Source organism: Teleopsis dalmanni, chromosome X (genome assembly GCF_002237135.1).
Source record: "Teleopsis dalmanni isolate 2A chromosome X, ASM223713v2, whole genome shotgun sequence".
In the NCBI taxonomy this organism is placed as follows: domain Eukaryota; kingdom Metazoa; phylum Arthropoda; class Insecta; order Diptera; family Diopsidae; genus Teleopsis; species Teleopsis dalmanni.
Window position 1 is genome coordinate 69,238,890 of NC_051848.1, and position 18,619 is coordinate 69,257,508.

Consider the following 18,619-nt stretch of genomic DNA (forward strand, 5'->3'; position numbering starts at 1 on the left):
CATCATTTTATTTTTATTAACTACTGATCTGAACTATATTGTTGCTGTTGTTTATGTGGCTATTGTGTTGAAGCCTATTGACTCAACATTTTAGTCTAAATATATCTGAACAGATTTACGTTTTTCTTCCTTATACTTTTTTAAGATTAGACAGAACTGAATTTATGTATGTATACTCTAAATTGGAATTTTCTTTCACACAGCTGATTGCCGATTGATTGAAATGCCGCGTAAATGCCAACTTAACCTTAATTTCAAGTTAGCGATATTACTATTCATTATTATTTATCAATTAAGACAGTGCGCTGTCAGTGTGTTGATCTAATTTGCGTTCTAATTGTGGAAAATTCTAAATTGTCCCGATAATGTACTAAAATATTGGTACTTAGAATATATATTTGTTTAATAAATAAAAAAGTGAATTAAATTATGGAAAATGACAAAAAAAAACATTTTTTAAAGCGTTTTGTTTTATTTATGTTAAAAAAAAATTAATTATCGTTATTACAAAACTTTTAACCGAAAAATGAACACTTATTGCATGTATTTTTCATTATTTAATGAGCATTTGCAATAAATTTTGTAAATATTTGTATTTTCAAACATTTATATTACTTTAATTTAGTATGATAAAAATGTATAAAATAAAATTTTATTATGACCGTGTGCGAGTTTGAGTAAATTGATGGTAAATTGAGGGAAATAGTAAATTATGTCGGTCGGTATGACAGCGAATGTTGGTAGTTACCAGAATTTCGAATAGGGTAAATTAGATACAATTTATATAAATTAAGTGTTACGATTGTGAACATTTTATAAGATGTTTTATAAATAAATAATTAAATTTGAAAACTTTTAACCAAAAATAATATATAAGTGCAATAAATAAATAAATAAATATCTACATAAGTGCACTGCAAGAAATTCCTAGAAAATTTCAATTTACTTTACTATAAAAATATACTAAAATTAAAAATTCATATTTTGTTTTATAAATTTGACACACTAGTTTTAAATATCTTATATTAAATTTTTAATTATAATTATTTATAATTAGTTTGTATATGAAATGAAATTAAGACATATAACAAATATAAAACATTACAATCTTATATTCAAAACCATATATTATTTTTGGTAAAACTCAAACGTACATTAATTGAAATAAACCAGTGACTGCTTAAATGGGCTAATTCTGTTTATTTGATCTATGTACCAAACATATATAACTAAAATATGTGTGTTAGGGTGTTTATTATTGTTTTCTGATATGAAATTCTATATTAGAAAACGTGACCTATATAAAGTCACAATTAATAAACTGTATGTAAACGCTTAACTGTTTCCAATTACATACAGTTTCAAAAATATGTACTTGTTCATTTTATTGTTTCGTTTTCCAGCACTAGACGCACATATGTGCTGCAATTTATAAAACTAATCGATTACTTTGTGTTGAAAAGTACATTTCGGTAACTATTATAATTGCTTTGTGTAAGGTGCGGAAGGGATGTAGGGAAAAAATTTGTAAGAGTTGGTGTACATTATTAAGTGAACAATGTATTGCAAAAAATAAACATTGTTTGATAAGTATTTAATGAAATCTCTCAAGCATTAATAAAGCGTGAAGCCAATAAATTAACCTAAATAACGTATTACGAAAAGAATTAGTGACAAAATATTACAAATTTTATTATGTTGAAAAATAAAAAATTAATCGAATATCGTGTGTCTTTAAATTTAGCCAAGAAAACAAAAATATATTACAATTACTAAAAAATTTTCTTAACGAATAAATATTAATAATAATAGTATAATTTAGATAACTAAACCCATATCTAAAGATATTGTCTATTAAACCCGGACGGTATACACTCTAAACGCCTGTAATAAACAGGAGCGTCTGATTTTTCGAAAGCCATTGATGTACAATTGCAGTACAAAGTTCACAAGGTAAATAATTTTTAAATCTATATTAACTTAATATTAATAAAAATAAGTTGAAAGTATTAGTATCTGAGTGACTAATAATTTATATGAGACTACAGTTTGATTTGAATTTATCGTTAACAAATTTTGCTGAACGTTGATGCAATTCAGTGAGCTCTGAAAATTTAAGTAGAATTTTCAACTCGTCGCAAACAGGTATTCTTTAAGCTTCAGTTACTCCTTGTTAATTGTGCTTCATCCGTCTGTCTGTCCGTTGTTTGATACTTCCTAGATTAAATATCGAAGAACCTATGTTTATATATGTAGACACAATATACTACTTACAAACTAATTGTTGAAACTAGACTTTGTTTTTATAATTAGGTATACGTGTACAGTACATACGGACACATTGATGCATATTAAAACTAAACTTCTAAGTGAATCCAAGTTCTTTCTTGGACCACTGAAATTGGTTAAATCCTTTGGTTTGTCTTAAAATATAGTACAATTCTTTTATGTAAATAAATTACAAAATTTTCCTTATATAATATATAAATTGTACTTTAACAATATTAGTATCAGGTATAGCGGCTTCAATGGTTTCGATAAGATGTGCCCGATCTTTTTACTTATATCGGATATTTTCGTAATCATTTCGAAATATTAAAAAGTTATATGTGGTTAGTTAGAGTGCAGACGTTGCCTTAAACGCATGTCGATTTTTGGAATTTATACATTTAATTGACCTTTACATCCTAAAACAATTTCATAGAACATTTTCGCGATTTTAAAACGAACCTTAATCTGAACAAAAACGTACGTACTTAGTTTATAAATAATATATAATGTAGTGTATACTATATATATCAATCATTTTGGTGTTAATTGGTGTTTTCTGATTCGCGTATATTAAATATAAACGCAATGCATATTAAATGTGATTAAAAAAGCTTATAAGTATTATAAAGTAATCTAATCGTTTCGTTTTGAAACACGAATATAAACGTTAATATATATAAAATAAGAATTAATCTTATAAATTTAGTTAAAAATATTTAAGAATTTATAAATGAGCGTTCTAAAAGGCAAATTCTATACTGATTAGATATTCACACTTAAACTATAAAAATAAAATCCTATCAAAAATTTATGACTGTGTGGCACACAACTCCCATTAAGGATATTTGTGAAAATTTGTGAAAATAGAACAATTGTTTATTCCACTCATAGTAGTATTTGATTTATTTTTATTTAATATTAATTTTTTAATATCATATTATTTAATTTGTTATTTATTACTAACAATCCTAGAAATATTTAGGAATAAGAAAATATGTAGATAAAGTAATATAGATAAAAGAAAATTAAAGGAGAAGCGTATAAGACAATATTGACGATTCCAAGATACTTGTCGAGTTCGACGACCAAGTACCGTTCAACATTCCCAAAAGCTTCCAAGATTAACAAGCAGATCTTTCCGGGGGTGCAATAACAACAGCATACAGATCCGCCATGCCAGATTAATCAATTTCATAAAATTAAGATGCATAATTAGATCTTCATTAATGTGCGTATGTTTATAGGTTTTGTATAAATAAGGCATATGCTAGTTTCGATCTATTAGATCGCAATTACCCCGCTCATAATGAAGGTGGACAAAATGGGTATAGTATGTCTTTCTCTACTCAGTTACTATTCAGTTAATTTAATGTAATCAATTAAATTCAAATTAGTTAATTAGCTAATAAATAATATCAGAAGCATGTGTTACGAATATGTGGGCTTCAATCCATCGAAAATTAACCTTTTGCATTAAGAGAGAACCAAGTAGGTATATTTTTGTCTGCACTGCAACCAAATAATCCGATGTAAAGCATTTAACTCTCCATTGAATTTCGATTAGATCCATTTGAAATCTCTAAAAAAATTCATTTTAAATATATCCGAAAATTTGTAACTTAACAAATATGTAAAATAAGAAAGAAATTATATGAATATACGAAACCTGTGATCCATTCTTACTGCAAACAGATTACAGAATATACACACTGTTTTTCCAAAATAACTCTTAAATTCTACTTAATACTTAAAAAGATCTATTAAATTTTTCTATAATTAAAAGGTTTAATGTCTTATTAATGACATTTGCTATGCAGTTAAGCTAAACATTGGTTATGGGGAGCCGTACATCTATAATTTGTGTATCAACAGCAGTAAAACAATGAGTTTAATGCCTGTTTTAATTGTTCTATTAAATGTTATAAGATAGAATTATAATTAAATATTTGAACGTTTGAAAAACATAAGAAAATAATAATTAAAAACATTACTATGACTAATGTTAATTAAGTACTCTAATAGCTATAATAGGTAATTAATTTAATAGTAACAAATTAGTTAAACTATGTCTGCTTTTTTTTTATTATTAATTAACTGCGTATTATTGATTTTCTATCAATAGAACTTGACATAACAGAATATTAACAAAAAAAAAAAAAAAAATAAATACGAAAGCATGTTTATAGGGTCTTAAAAAAATTATAAAAAACCATATTTTTTTAATTACTTAATAAATATTTTTCAACAAAGTATACTCTTAAAGGGATATATTTGTTACAATGATTCTTCAACTTTTTTAAGCTATTCGATTAAGATGATTGACAAATCATCAGTTAAAATGTGTAGTCGATTTGCTGATCTCTGGTCTTGTGACGCTTTAAGGTTTGGGAATAGAACATGCGTGGAAGGTGTTGAAAAAGTCAAGAGAATATATGTATGTATATATTCTTTGGATTAATAATTCTTAACGAAATGAATATTTTATTATTCTTATTTTTTTATGAATTGGAGCTTATTTTTTTATCAATTGGGGCTTATTTTTTATGAAATAAGTTGAAATGTTCTAAAATATTGTATAGAAATCGACATTGGTCGTTTCTTTTCATAAAAGATAATGTATGTAAAGTATAGCATATGTGTCCTAAGAAAACAGTTGTTATTTCTAAAATCTACTTTACGGTATACCTTGAAGCTTATTTATTCTGTAAAATTCTTTTTTTTTATCCTTATTCTCGACTGTGCCGTATGACGCCCGATTTCGAAGCTGGTTTATCCTGTAAAGTTCTTTATTTGAAAATTATCATTCTTTTCGGGTCTGCTGTAATTGACCTGTATTTCGAAACTAGTTTATCCTGTGAATTTTTTTATTTTAAAATGATCATTCGTCACGCGTGTGCTGTAATAATCCCACATTTCGAAGCCGGTTTATTTTCTTAATTTTCTTTTGATTATTCTTCTTCACTGGTGTGCTGTAATAGGTCCATATTTTGTAGGTCCACATTTTCAGCTAAATTAGTTTAAGACGTTTTTAAGCGTCGTTTCAAAATCATTAAATAATCGCATTTATAGTTCACGGTGCGCGAACGTTATAACCATGATATGGACTGTGAATAAAAGATAAAAGATGAAATCTGATTAAAGATAGGAATACATTGACGTTGGGCTTCAACGCGTTTTTGCTCTTAAATTATAAAAATAATTAAAATTACGTTTAGCATATTTGAAAAGTATATAAATCTTATAGAGCAACGTTTAATCTTGAGCAGCACAATAGTATCATAGATTGAAGTTTAATATTGCATGATAACTTTTAATGATGCTGGTGTTGAAGTTGTTGGAAGAGCATTCCTCCATATGGTTTGGTTGTGTTTTAAAATTGATGAGTGTTGTTTTATAAATTTAAAAGACGAAAAACCATAACGGTCAGGATAAATGTTATTGTAATTTAATTCTAGACAAATTACTATTTAGTTTGACTTTAGATGTGATAGAACTGCTGCACTGTTAAATTGTCTTCTTCCCTTGGAATTATAAGAAAGAGTTGTGTTGAAAATGCCATATGGATGAAATTTTGAAGAAGATGACGCACAGGTGTTGAGAGCTGCTAGTCTTCAAAAATACTCAAACCTATTCTATTTGAATTAAAAATAAAATAAATAACGTGAAGATGCAGTTTTTTTTTTGCTGAAATTGAAAATTCGTTTAAAGAATAATAACACGCAATGATGGAACTAGAGTTTCTTTACAGAACCCCTAAGCTGATAAAAACGACTACGACAGTAATAATAATAAAATTATTTTATACTATTATTATCCTGTTGTTTTTGCTATATTAAATAATTTAAAATTGTCTTTAAAAGTAAAAAGAGTAAAAAACAATAGAAGTTGATTTTTTAAGGTACATCGCCAACACCCAGCTGTAAAATTCTTTGCCATGGTATCTGTTGAAGATCGCTTTAAAGCTGCCGTTAATGTTATCAAAGGCCTGCCAAAAAATGGTCCATATCAACCTAGCACTGCGATGATGCTCAAATTTTATGGTTATTATAAACAAGCAACCGAAGGGCCATGTCACCAGAAAAAGCCTGGCTTTTGGGATATCGTTGGCAAAGCGAAATGGGATGCTTGGAACGATAATCGTCACCTAACGAAAGAGGAAGCAATGAACAGATATGTTGATAGTTTACGCGAAATTATCGACACAATGTCCTTTACAGTAAACGTGCAGGATTTTGTAGGTAGTTTAAGCGACTTAGATAATATAAATTTGGATGAACTTGAAATGGTAGCACCAGGAATGCGGGAATTAGCTGAATCTCATCCAAATTCACCATTTAATTCACGTACAAATAGTCCACAACATGGCGTAAGCACAAATAGTGGTTCAACAAATGTAAGTTTATTTTATTATTTATTTATATAATTTTACTCATATGCATGTTTGATTTCAATAGCTAAACAATAATGCTGAGCCTACAGCAAATGGGCACGTAATGACATCCTATGCTTGTGAACCGAATAACAATGATATCATAGGCACTGATGCTACAGTTCCTCCTTTTTCAGTACAAAACCAGAGCGCTGTTACAGATACGAATATAATACCTTCAACATACACAAGCCCACTTGCATCCATTATCAATATGTCTAATGGTAACATTGATCAATCAGACGATGAATACGCTGATCCGCTGGATGTACAGAGTGAATTTGTAGAAGCAATGGCTCACAATTCCGAATTGCTTAAACAAATTCAATTGACTGTACAGCACATGAACTCAGATTTGGCAACAGTTAATCAGCGTGTAAGTGTTGTGGAAAAAACTCTACAGGACCTTAGTAAAGCAGTGCAAACCCTTTGTCGTAATGGTACGAGCCGCAGAGTTAGTAATACTTATCCTAAATGGTGGCCTTTCACTAACATTTCGCCCGCATGGTTTGCTTTTCTTATACTTTGGCCGTTCATCGTCAATCGCTTATCACATATTTTAGCAGTGGGACGACGAAAACGAGCTTAACTCTATCTTTTTTTTAGCGTTTATATGAAAGAAAATCGAGATGTTGATTAATTGATTGTAATGTATTCTTTCATGAACATCTTAATTGATTATATTCTTATTTATAAAGTAGTTGTTGGTATATAATTATTTATTTAATTTTTTTGTTTTTTTTTTTTTGTTGAAGGTAATTATTTGTGGTTTGGTTAAATATTTAATAATATTTTTAAGAAAACCTCTAAAATACGATTTTGATATGTTTTATACGTATTTAGTGTACAATGTCTTTATTTTTATAACAATATTTTTCGCTGAAATGTATGTACCTTTTTAGTGTTAGAGCTTTTTTGTGCGGATATTGGTTAATTAAGAATTTTAGCTAAACGTTATAAATACAGAGACTAAGTGAATTTGTGAACATTCCCAATTCGATTAAAATATCTGCTTTTGTGTAAAGTAATGTAAATTAATTCTATATATTTTTTGTTAAAAATTAGTCTAAAATGTTTAGAAGAAAATTATAACTTAAAATATACACTTTTTATTATTATATTAACTCTATTTTTTTTTAATAATTCGATAAACTTCGACATTGAGTGCAATTTCTTTCTTTCAGGAAAGAAAAAATATTTGAGCTGTGAAGTAAATCTAATGGTGTGGTCGAGATAAATGCAGAAGATCATATTTTTGTACTTTATCATAAGTATTCCCTTCGCAATGGGCTTTTATTCTACACAAACATTATTAGCAATGCCATGTTAATAAATGATCAATTAGGAACTTTTGTCATGAGCTTAACTTTGTAGTACACTAAAAAGATTGCACGTTTCTTAGCAAATCATCTTTCTCTATGTAAGTATTGGCCGATCTTGCTTGTAGTTGTAGCGCGCAGGATCTACTTGTGCAGTCTGTTTTGGGATTACACAGTATCAGTTTGCTTCGTTTTTCCTGATGATTTTCCTTAAAGCGTCTTTTTGTAGTCCTGTTTGAGAAAGTGAATGGCATTTAGTCGTCAAAAATGACGAGTGGTTCTAGAAAGTAGACCCAGCCGTTCTTGAAACCTCCATTAAATTTTGATTGCATTCGTTAAGCGCAGTTGACAAACTATTTCCTTTGTTTTTGTTATTTTTCGAAGTTTAAAATGAGCATTCCTATACAATTATTATATATACAGAGTTATACGTTTAATGGTATAACTTGAAACTAAACTTGAATTTTATTAATGTGATTGAGATTTTGTTAAAATTTTTATATAGAAGGTATTTAGAAGAGCACTTGCAATCAAGGGTGGGTTTATACATAATTTAGATGCTCAGATCACACAAATTAATTAAGCTTTATGTTCTGTATGTTCTATTACATAATCGAACATATTAGTATAGAGATAATTCTGTATAATTTGGTAAATCGTAGTAATATATAATGTAAGTCATATCGACCACAGAAATGAGTTAGCATTAAGTTTTAACTTCAAGTGCACTGCGAACATTCATATCGTGAGATCTATAACATACATGATCGCGCCGAATGTATTTTTTAACTCTTTGGGATGCAATGGTAGATCGCCTCCTCGTGGTGCATCCTGGGTAACGCTAATTGATCTACCTTTTTTAAAGCCCCTCTTATTCTAACTTCTTGCTCTAGATACGTACTTGGGGCGAGAATTGAGGTTGGCATGACCGGATTTGTTTTTTGGAAAACTCTCGACTTTCGACTTTTATACTTGTAACCTTGGGCTGACTGGTATGGTATTCTGTTACCTTAGTATGCAAGGGTGGAACCTTAGCAGAAATGGCTTTCAGGCTAATGCTATATCGGCCAAAGTTCCGTTAAAACCGTGGCGGGCCTCAATGTACGTTCTTATTTTCGTCACCATTAAGTTGGCGGTTTTAGTAATCAGTTGAGAAAACTCCTGATTTACACTGGATCTGGCTCTGAACACTTGACCTCATGAAGGCTGGTGTCAACCCTCGCATGGCCTCCCTGTTCTTACATAGATAACCATGGGATCCGAAAGTGGCTAAGCAACCGAATTTCAGATAGCGGCATTGAGTGGGAACTATGCACTAAAATGAATAATAAAAATTTAAAAAATACAAAATATTCTACTTTTACACAGGAGAGGGCACTAAACAACAAATGTTTTGAGTGCTCTACATCCTCAAACAAACGAACAGCTTCAATCTACACTCTTCCTGCGTCAAGGACTGTTAGTACTAAGGTAAACAAGCCGAGTACTAACTTCACTAACAGTACGTCCGAATTTGACACACTGCCCGATAAATCTAGTATAGTACCAAAGGTTGGTTCGATAGACTCGACATCTTATGATATATCATCCTCTTCAGGTGGCCGAGATCATATAAATAAATCGACAAGGGCGTACAGAATACGAAGATCTGCTTTCAGAATTCTTACTAAGTATAAAGACATTCCTGCAGACTTACTTACCGAAAAAGACAAGGCCTCTATCAAATGGGCTGAGCAAAATACTGACTTCCGCTTTCCGAATTCATCTTTATATGACCCCAACAAAAGACCTCAACAATCAGAAGAGTCTTTAAACAATGACGATGACACCAAACGATTAAAGTTGACTGCAACGACACCTTCAATCAGACACAGCAGCAACATTGAACATTTTTTAACTTGGGCGATCGTGGACTTTAGTAACCCCGATGGTGCTATATCTCCTAATAACTGGAGCAATGTAGAAATAGCTTTAATGAAATATTACAAAAAAGTTTTAGAGGAAAATCCCGGTCCTCCACCTTCATGTAGAGATGCTGGTTGGTATCAAAACCAAATTAAATTAATTGCTTGCTCTGACCAGCGTTCAACTGACCTTTATAAACTGGCTATTGCTAAGCTAGGTGAAATCTGGCCTGGGGCTGACCTCAAAATGGTGACTAAGGAAGAAATTCCAAATCGTCCAAAATTGAAAGGTTCCTTCCCAGCTGAGCCCTCAAAAGCAAAAGACATGTTAGAACTTATAAAAACTTGCAATCCAAACTTTCCAACAAAAGATTGGCAAGTGTTAGAGGTCAGTGAAGTCAATAATCACCTACGAGAAGTTGTTATCCTTGTTAATGCAGATGCACTTGCTCAATTAGCTTCAATTGATTATACATTGAATTATGGTTTTGGTTCCGTTTACTTAAGTGTTTATGAAGACGATCAAGCTATTCCTGAAGCTCTGGTGGAATCAGTTACACAACAGTCAGCCACTATAAACGTTAAGTTGGAGGCGTCCGATGATCAAATATTGGTTCCACAAAGTGCAGAACCCGATTATGAAGTTAATGATAACACCCAAACCACTACTTTAAGCACAAAGGCAGTGGATGAGAGTCGAAATATTTTAATCCTCAACGAAGGTGATTTGGAAGGTGATTTCCTATCAGGCCAGGAGGACTCTAAATTGAATATATTTAATGAACAACTAAATGGTGAAGCTAATTTAGATTAGTCTTCATTATAAACTACACTAATCCTTCGCCTGTCCCAACCCAATAATGATATGTGTCCAATAAATTTATAAGGTTTTATGAACACTCAGGTAAACCCAGAGCCTATATTTAATTTTAAAATACAATTAATATTCTAAAAATCTGTTTACAGTCACAAAGTCTAAGCATATAAGTAAACACACATTCCAAGTCTACCTGAACTGTGTTAAACTATTTAAGCTACGACGAACACTCTTTACAATCCAATGACGTCATACATAGCGATGCAAAACCTCATCATTAGGTCTAGGGCAGCTCGAACATATTAGTGTCGTGCATTGTCACGAGGTAAGTTACTTTTTAAATTATTATTAATATTAGTTAGTAATAGCAAATATAGATAATAAGCGCTTGTTCATCATGATAAACCGGTGAGAAGCCTTAGCTTTAACACTGGTTAGTGATAACTGTCAGCACTAGATTATTAATTGATGACGATCATAAATGCATAGCTTTATGTTGTTGCAATATGGTACATCTATGTCGCTATTTGAAACAGAAAAATGACTGTCTAGTGTATTAATAGATTAGGCTTCGGTATTAATGTTGCAGCAATCAATAGCATAATATAGCTTAACGATATCACTATTGCTCCTATGTATAACGTAGAAATTAAACAGAGCTAGAACTAGTTATAGTTGGATAGTTTTTAAATTCAACCTTCAAAGGTACGAATGTGTCGTTAAGAAAACAAAATAAACCTCATGAAAAAAATTCCTACATAATCTAACTTCGTGAGTTAAATCCTAAGATAGACAAGCCATCACTCTTAAGCAGTGGTTCCCAAGTTGTGGTGGTCCGCGAGTTGGTTAAAAATAATCCGTAAATCAAATTTATTACAGGTATGGATATATAGCTTGTAGTTGGTCCACTAAGACCTCACTTATTAGAAAATAAGCACAATTTCTAAGTAATTATATACCCATTTTATAGTCCATATTATGTACCAATGTACTTATACAATTTATTAAACATTATACCAGAGATGCATAAAGCATATTAAAATAATCATACAGTTTATTATTTATAAACTTTGTGATCCCCACTAAAAACAAAAATTTCATAGTGGTTCTTGGTCAAAAAAAAGTTTGAGAACCACTACTCTATATGTTCTAAAATATTCTTACTTTCCTGTTAAGTCAGATTATATTATGTGCGCTATCAATAAATACAACCTTATTTCAATCACTGATGACTAAATGTAGGCTCTCATAGTCTCTTCAATTTACCAGGTCTTAACCCTTTCATACCGGACGATCATCCAGAAACATCTAAAACCATCTTCATAGTTTAACTACTTGTAAAATGTTTTCTGGTAAGTGAATAAAGTTGAATACATATTGGGCTTTAATCATCATTCTTCTCTATTATAGACATCTGCCTTTTGTATACTTAGTAGTGATCTGCTAATTCATGGCGTATGTTAAGCATAGCGCTATACTTTCTTAATTCGAATAGAAGTTTCCCTTAAATATCATAGGAAACTTTACAACTTTATTGTTCATTACCTTATTTGTTTAAGTAACTTAAAGTCTAATAATAAAGTAATCGCTGTACTGCTTATATTAAACGAAAATACTCTGCATTGAATAGTTTTATTACAATATCATTTTGTATTTACATTATTAGCGACAATCACATAGACATTAAATGCCATATTGGTTGTATTTAAAATATCCAAGATTTTTCTGAAATCTTAGATATTGAACTGTTCAAAAAAGGTGTCGGTGTTTTCACTAAATCTTTTAGATGAACTGAGGATCATAATTCACTTCTTTAAGATATCAAATTGCTTACTAGTTTAAAGTAAGTCCACCTCAGAACGCACAGGAAGATATGCTGATCTACGGTCCATCATCAGTTAAAAGATAAATAAATGATGATAATTCTAGTATAGTTAAAGCTTAGTGTGGAGCTGAGATAAGCCCCCCAACCATAAAAGAGTAAAAATGCGCTACTTAGTCTTGTGCTGTCATCCTTCACGCTATACGGATTACCGATTCTGTTTAGAAGAAGATACATAGTGTTAAAGGCATTTTTCTTATTGACAACATTTTTGAAGGCGACAATGTCACATATAATTTATTTCCGCTTTAAGCTCGGTAATTTTAAATTTGTGGTATTTAGCATATCCCATGCGGAAAGATGTGGGAGATAAGGTCGTATTTATTTCTTAGGTATATTTATTTTCACTGTTTGCTAAATACTTAAAGTTGACGTTTTTTTATACAAAACTTGACTCACAGAAGAAAATATAAAATCTGAACATGGAATTAAATATATTTTTTTCTTGTAAAAGTTTTGACAATTGAACTAGTATATAAAAGTTTTAAGATAGAACGCATGGGAGCAGTGCTTGACGGAAAATTGGAAAAGCTTTTTGTAGAAAATGTTTGCAAGATAATAAGATGTTGATGTAAGAAAAAAGAATATAAAATTTTCAGAAATAGATTTTCCACGATAATAATCAAAAATTTGCCAGGAAAGACGTATACTGGATCACCTAAGTTTCCGAACCCATTCAAGTACAATAACATATTAGGTGTCAAATTAAAGGATATTTAAAATACTTAATTGAAATAAACTGTTTTTGAAACATAGAGAATTTTTTGGCTACATTATTTTTCTGTATGAAAATTTTATTATCACTTCTCTCTCATTCAATTTTTTTTCACTTCATCGACGAAACATAACCCTGTATAGATTTATGCAGACAGATAGATTTATATACAGGTATAGAACCCTGTATATAAATCTTCAAAAGCGTTGCACCCTAAATCAAGTCTTGGGCTATCCTAAGTCAAGTTTTGGGCTCTCCTAAGTCAAGTTTTTCTTTTTAGCAAATTTGTCTATTACTGCCCCTATTAAAGCAATGTAGATATGATGCTGGAAAAACAGTTATCAATGTCTTTAATCTAATCGTTCCGCTAAAGTAACTTTTTTGTTAGCTTGACTAAAACTGAATTGAAAGTGTCCAAACTAACCAAACCAAGCCAGTTATGCTGAGATATGTACTCTTAAGATAAATGTGGTGGAGTTTATCATATCTAGTTGATTTCGAACAGAGCAACCATAAGCGCAATTTTGTTTACATACTTTTGACACATGTTTGAAATATTCGTTGAAATTTCCAATAAAGGTTCAAAATACATGTTTTTTCTTTAGTGGCCAAAGTGTTTGGCCACTTCACAGCTAGGTGCTTAAACATAGGAAGTAGTGTTGTTGTTTTGCGTGTATTTAAGCAACTATAGGCCATTAATTTGCCGTTTTTTGTCACACTTGCGAGCTGCCGAAGGCACCTAATAATATTGCTCATTTAGCTCGCTTCGTTACAAAACTAAGTTAAAATTTCAATCCGATTCCATTAACATCTGATTGAATTTAATTTATACAAATTCAAGTAAAATTTAAATTCGTAATTCAGAATAGTATTGAATAGTAATAGATATTGTGAATAATTCTCATAAATTGAACAAAACGTAATAAAATATTGCTTTAACATTTGCCATTTTCATTTACGAACGCATTTACAAAAATATGAATAAGAGATAAAATTATGATTTGCTGTGTGAACAGTTTTTTTAAGTAAGCCTCACCTAACAAGTAAAATTTTTATTCGATTTACGATAACTTGTTCTGTGAATCGGTTTTTTAATGATTCGAACCACATAAACTAAATTTCAAACAAAATTACGATTCCATATGTTGTATAACAGACTTTATAATAAATAATTTATCGCTAATTTCAATTTTGCGATGTCACTTTCAAATATTTTACACCAACACTATAATAATATAGTATATATACAAATATAGAATTAAAATGTTTAATCAAATAATATATTTAACATAGCATGTACTTTATGTATATTTTCAGTTCAATAATAAATTTATACAAATTTTTTCAAAAGTCAAACTGTATGGCAACACTGTTACCCGGCTGTCATATTTGACTTTAAAACCAAACTTTTACAAACATTCTAAACGTTCGGCGAAGCATTTCGTGTTTTTTGGTAAGTGGAAGTTTTTTGTATTTTTCTAATAAAAAAGCAGAGTAAAAATAAGTTTTCGGTAATTAAAATTAATAATTAAACTGCAAACTAATAAAAACAATATGAACAGTCGTTAGTAAATTTCATTTTAATTTGTATAAGTTGTGATTTTGTTTACATCGCGCAACAAGTGTTGAATTTTTGCAATTTTGAAATTAATATATCAAACGTGAGAAAAAACTTAACACATTGAAGAAAATAATATAAACTTTTATTTTACGGTTCTTTGATTTATTCTAATTATTCTAAAGTATTTGTTTAAGAATTTCCAAATTGCAATTACTCTACGGACTACGTGCATTGCTGTGCAGTGAGTAATCACATTTAATTATCGAATAAAAACAGATCTTATTGCAGAAAACCATATTTTTCATTTAGCTTATGTCATGTTAAAAAAATATATATATACATACAACATCTTTACTTACTCAAATATATATATATTATCATTTTAGTGTCGCTAACATTTTAAATTGGTTAACTAACTATGGAGTCAGGAAAAGCACTTAATATTGGTGATACATTCCCAAACTTCCAGGCTGAAACTAGTACTGGTAAAATTGATTTTTATGATTGGATGGAAAAATCGTAAGTTAATTGAAGCAATGGAACTAAAATAGATATATACGCATATTTCTTTAAAAGGTGGGCAATACTTTTCTCACATCCTGCGGACTACACACCGGTTTGCACAACTGAATTATCTCGCGTTGCTGCTCTTTTACCTGAGTTCGCAAAACGTGATGTTAAACCAATTGCTCTTTCATGCGACAGCGCTGAATCGCACCTTGGTTGGATAGAAGACATTAAAGCATACGGAAGTAAAAGAAAAATGTTTACATTTTTAAAAATCATTTAAATATTTTATTTTATTTTAGAGTTAACATCTTTTGATTATCCTATTATTGCTGACAAGAAGCGTGAATTGGCTGTAAAGTTCAATATGTTGGACAAAGATGAGGTTAATATGGAAGGCATTCCATTAACTTGTCGTGCAGTTTTCATTATTGATAATAATAAGAAGTTGCGTTTGTCTTTATTGTATCCAGCAACAACCGGTCGTAATTTTGAGTATGTACACTTGTTTTTAATAATTTATATCTATATTATAAAACTATGATGACGGTAGATATTTCTGTTTGCTGTTTTGAAAATTTTGTATACACGATTTCAGTGATATTTGAGCTGTACTGCAATTATTAATATTAAACGTTTTTATTTTCTAGTGAAATTTTGCGCTGCATTGATTCATTAAAATTAACGCAGGAGAAATCTGTTGCTACTCCAGCAGACTGGAAAGTAAGTTCATTTACATTTTTATTTTAATTATTGTTTTTAATTATTTACTGTGTTTTACAGCAAGGAGATCCTTGCATGGTTTTGCCAACTGTTAAAACTGAAAACATTCCAAAACTATTTCCAGCAGGTGTCACAATTGTAACTGTTCCATCTGGTAAAGAGTATTTGCGTAAAACCCCACAACCTTAAATGTGTTTAAATTATATAAAAATTAATAACTTACTTAAATTTAACCAACTTTTACCATCTGTATTGAGTATATATGCTAAACTCTACAATCTTAAATATGTCAAATGATATGAAAATTCATAAATTTCTTACATTTAATCAACTGTTCCTTTCAGTACTTAGTATTAAATACTTAATTTATCAATAAATGAATATTTTATTTATATTAAATCTTTGATCTTTGTTTTTATTTTTTGATATATTTTTTAAAGTTCCATATTCATCAATACAAGCTCTCATCAGTTTTAGTTATTCAACTATGTCACTGATTGATCTTTTCAGTACTTACTTAGTATACTTTATATTAAATTTTAAAGTGGGCCCATTCGAGTTCAGCTCAACTATGTTACCGATTAACCCAATCTGCCCAATTCTTTTTAGTTTGATTGAGATATGTCCTAGTAGTCAAGTAAATGGTATTTATGGCTTCAATCGATTCTAAATACCACCTTTAAAGTGAGTATTTTGGCTTTTGAGCACATATGAATAGGAAAAAGACAGACTGGGCCATGTTAGGTAAGTACCTGACCACATTTATTAAGTTTTTTGCAAAGACTTGCTGCATTGCGATGGTCTTCTGCAATGATGCATTATTGTAGTGTAAAAATCATGAATTGGTCCTCCACAAACTTTGTCATTTTTTTCAGATTCTGACTCAAACATCTCATGACCATCACAAAATATTCCTGAGAGCAGTTTTTAAGCTTTCGTCTTGTTACCGAAGTGCCATTGCAACGATGGCTGGTGTATTAACATATCATACTTGTAAAGCTATATCTCGTCGGCAGTTATGATTCATTTTATGTAAATGAAGTCTGTGGAAGCACAGGAAATTATGTCAACAATTAAATGCAGTTGTTCTTTTAGACAAAATCTAACTTTTTCGGCATTAGTCGTGCGGCGACGTGTTGCGATCCCAATATATCAGTTATAATGGTTCAAAGACACTTATATGACATGTCTATTTGTTTCGTAGTATTCGGGCACCAAATTCAAAACCTAAAATTTTAATTATTGTTAACTTTCATATTATACAAGTATTAAAAAAATAAGTTTATTTTTTCATTGTTAAAATATTTAAAAGTGTCGGATGTTCCCAAGCACCAGAGTCTGAAAGTATTAGTAGGTGGATGTAGTGGAGTACACCCAAAGGTGAAAACAGTTAAAACGCCGAAACACCAATATACCAAAATGGTGATAATAGACTTCTTTATTCACCGAAATGGTGGTATTTAAAATCATTAGCATGGCCATTGCAGAACATATGGCGTCAAATCGCGTCAAGTCGGTATGCCTATATGTATCGAAAACATGGCTTGCTAACTCTGAAATCGAAAGAAGACTGCAATTATTTATCAATTGATGCCTGCGCATCATAATAGGCATATGGTGTTCTAGTTCGATTTCAAATGAAGAGTTATAGAGAATAACACATCAAACAAACGTAAACAACGAGATAAGAATAAAGAAGTATAGTTGGATTGGGCACACACTGCGTAAGCCTTATGAAGATATCGCGCATACTGCACTTACTTGGGACCCCCAGGGGACTAGGCGCAGAGGCAGACCAGCAAGGACGTAAGGAAGGACAGTTCAGCAGGAGACGAGTTGAGAGCAATAGCAGAAAATAGAAACCAAAAAATAAAATTTAAAATATAAAATTAGATATATAGCACGAAAGCATAAGCAGAGGACGAAGGACCTAGCAGTTCAGTTCCTTATTTTTAATTAACTTTAAAATTAATTTTAGTGTTAACTCATAAATAAATAATTTATTTTTTTAGAATTAACCAGCCACCCAGTAACCGAACTTGTGTTGTATTTTTATTTTTTAGTAGACTTACATCTACATATATATGTATGTATACCTTTCAATCAAGATTAGGAAGAACTCGATATTCAAAAACAATCTTAAAAAAAGTATAACATATGTAAAGGCTTCATACAAGTTTTGCTATTCAAGTATTATATTATTCTACATAAAAACACGCATACAAAATATTAATAATACATATATTGTGTTTTTTAATTAAGTAATTGTTTGTAGTAATTGTTTAAAAAAAAAGTAGGATTTCATTGATTAATTTATATTAATTAATTTGATTTTTCAATCATTTGAAATTTGATAATAAATTTCAAAACCTCATTAAAGGTTTGCTATAAAAAAATACTTGATTCCAGCGGGTCGGAATCCTCGTAAGGTAGATTGAACGAAATTTTATAATCTTATAGAAAGTAAGAAATTTTTCTTCTTGTAGAAAAT

General features: G+C 30.2%; 2 protein-coding genes across 6 annotated transcripts; both read left to right on the forward strand.

Annotated features, from left to right (window-relative positions):
- Window positions 1-1,482: 1,482 nt before the first annotated feature.
- Window positions 1,483-7,450, forward strand: LOC119687141 (acyl-CoA-binding domain-containing protein 5). Of its 3 annotated transcripts, XM_038101343.1 has the most exons (4): window positions 1,510-1,527; window positions 1,823-1,953; window positions 6,170-6,664; window positions 6,726-7,450. In XM_038101343.1, the coding sequence occupies exons 3-4, from the start codon at window positions 6,206-6,208 to the stop codon at window positions 7,287-7,289; spliced, it is 1,023 nt and encodes a 340-aa protein (XP_037957271.1). In that variant the 5' UTR covers window positions 1,510-1,527; window positions 1,823-1,953; window positions 6,170-6,205; the 3' UTR covers window positions 7,290-7,450. The 3 variants fall into 3 exon arrangements, with proteins under 3 accessions (XP_037957270.1, XP_037957271.1, XP_037957272.1); XM_038101342.1 differs by having other exon boundaries at window positions 1,483-1,953; XM_038101344.1 differs by lacking the exons at window positions 1,510-1,527; window positions 1,823-1,953 and adding an exon at window positions 2,639-2,748.
- A 1,370-nt stretch (window positions 7,451-8,820) lies between these two features.
- Window positions 8,821-16,455, forward strand: LOC119687142 (peroxiredoxin-6). 3 transcript variants are annotated; one of them, XM_038101345.1, is made up of 8 exons: window positions 10,736-10,827; window positions 10,890-11,065; window positions 14,655-14,790; window positions 15,285-15,417; window positions 15,475-15,650; window positions 15,708-15,900; window positions 16,056-16,128; window positions 16,189-16,455. In XM_038101345.1, exons 4-8 carry the CDS (start codon window positions 15,317-15,319, stop codon window positions 16,315-16,317), a joined length of 672 nt encoding a protein of 223 aa, XP_037957273.1. In that variant the 5' UTR covers window positions 10,736-10,827; window positions 10,890-11,065; window positions 14,655-14,790; window positions 15,285-15,316; the 3' UTR covers window positions 16,318-16,455. The 3 variants fall into 3 exon arrangements, 1 of the variants encoding a protein (XP_037957273.1); XR_005253104.1 differs by lacking the exons at window positions 14,655-14,790; window positions 15,285-15,417; window positions 15,475-15,650; ... (1 more) ...; window positions 16,056-16,128; window positions 16,189-16,455 and adding exons at window positions 12,010-12,092; window positions 12,151-12,239 and having other exon boundaries at window positions 8,821-10,827; XR_005253103.1 differs by lacking the exons at window positions 15,285-15,417; window positions 15,475-15,650; window positions 15,708-15,900; window positions 16,056-16,128; window positions 16,189-16,455 and having other exon boundaries at window positions 8,821-10,827; window positions 14,655-14,786.
- Window positions 16,456-18,619: the final 2,164 nt, after the last annotated feature.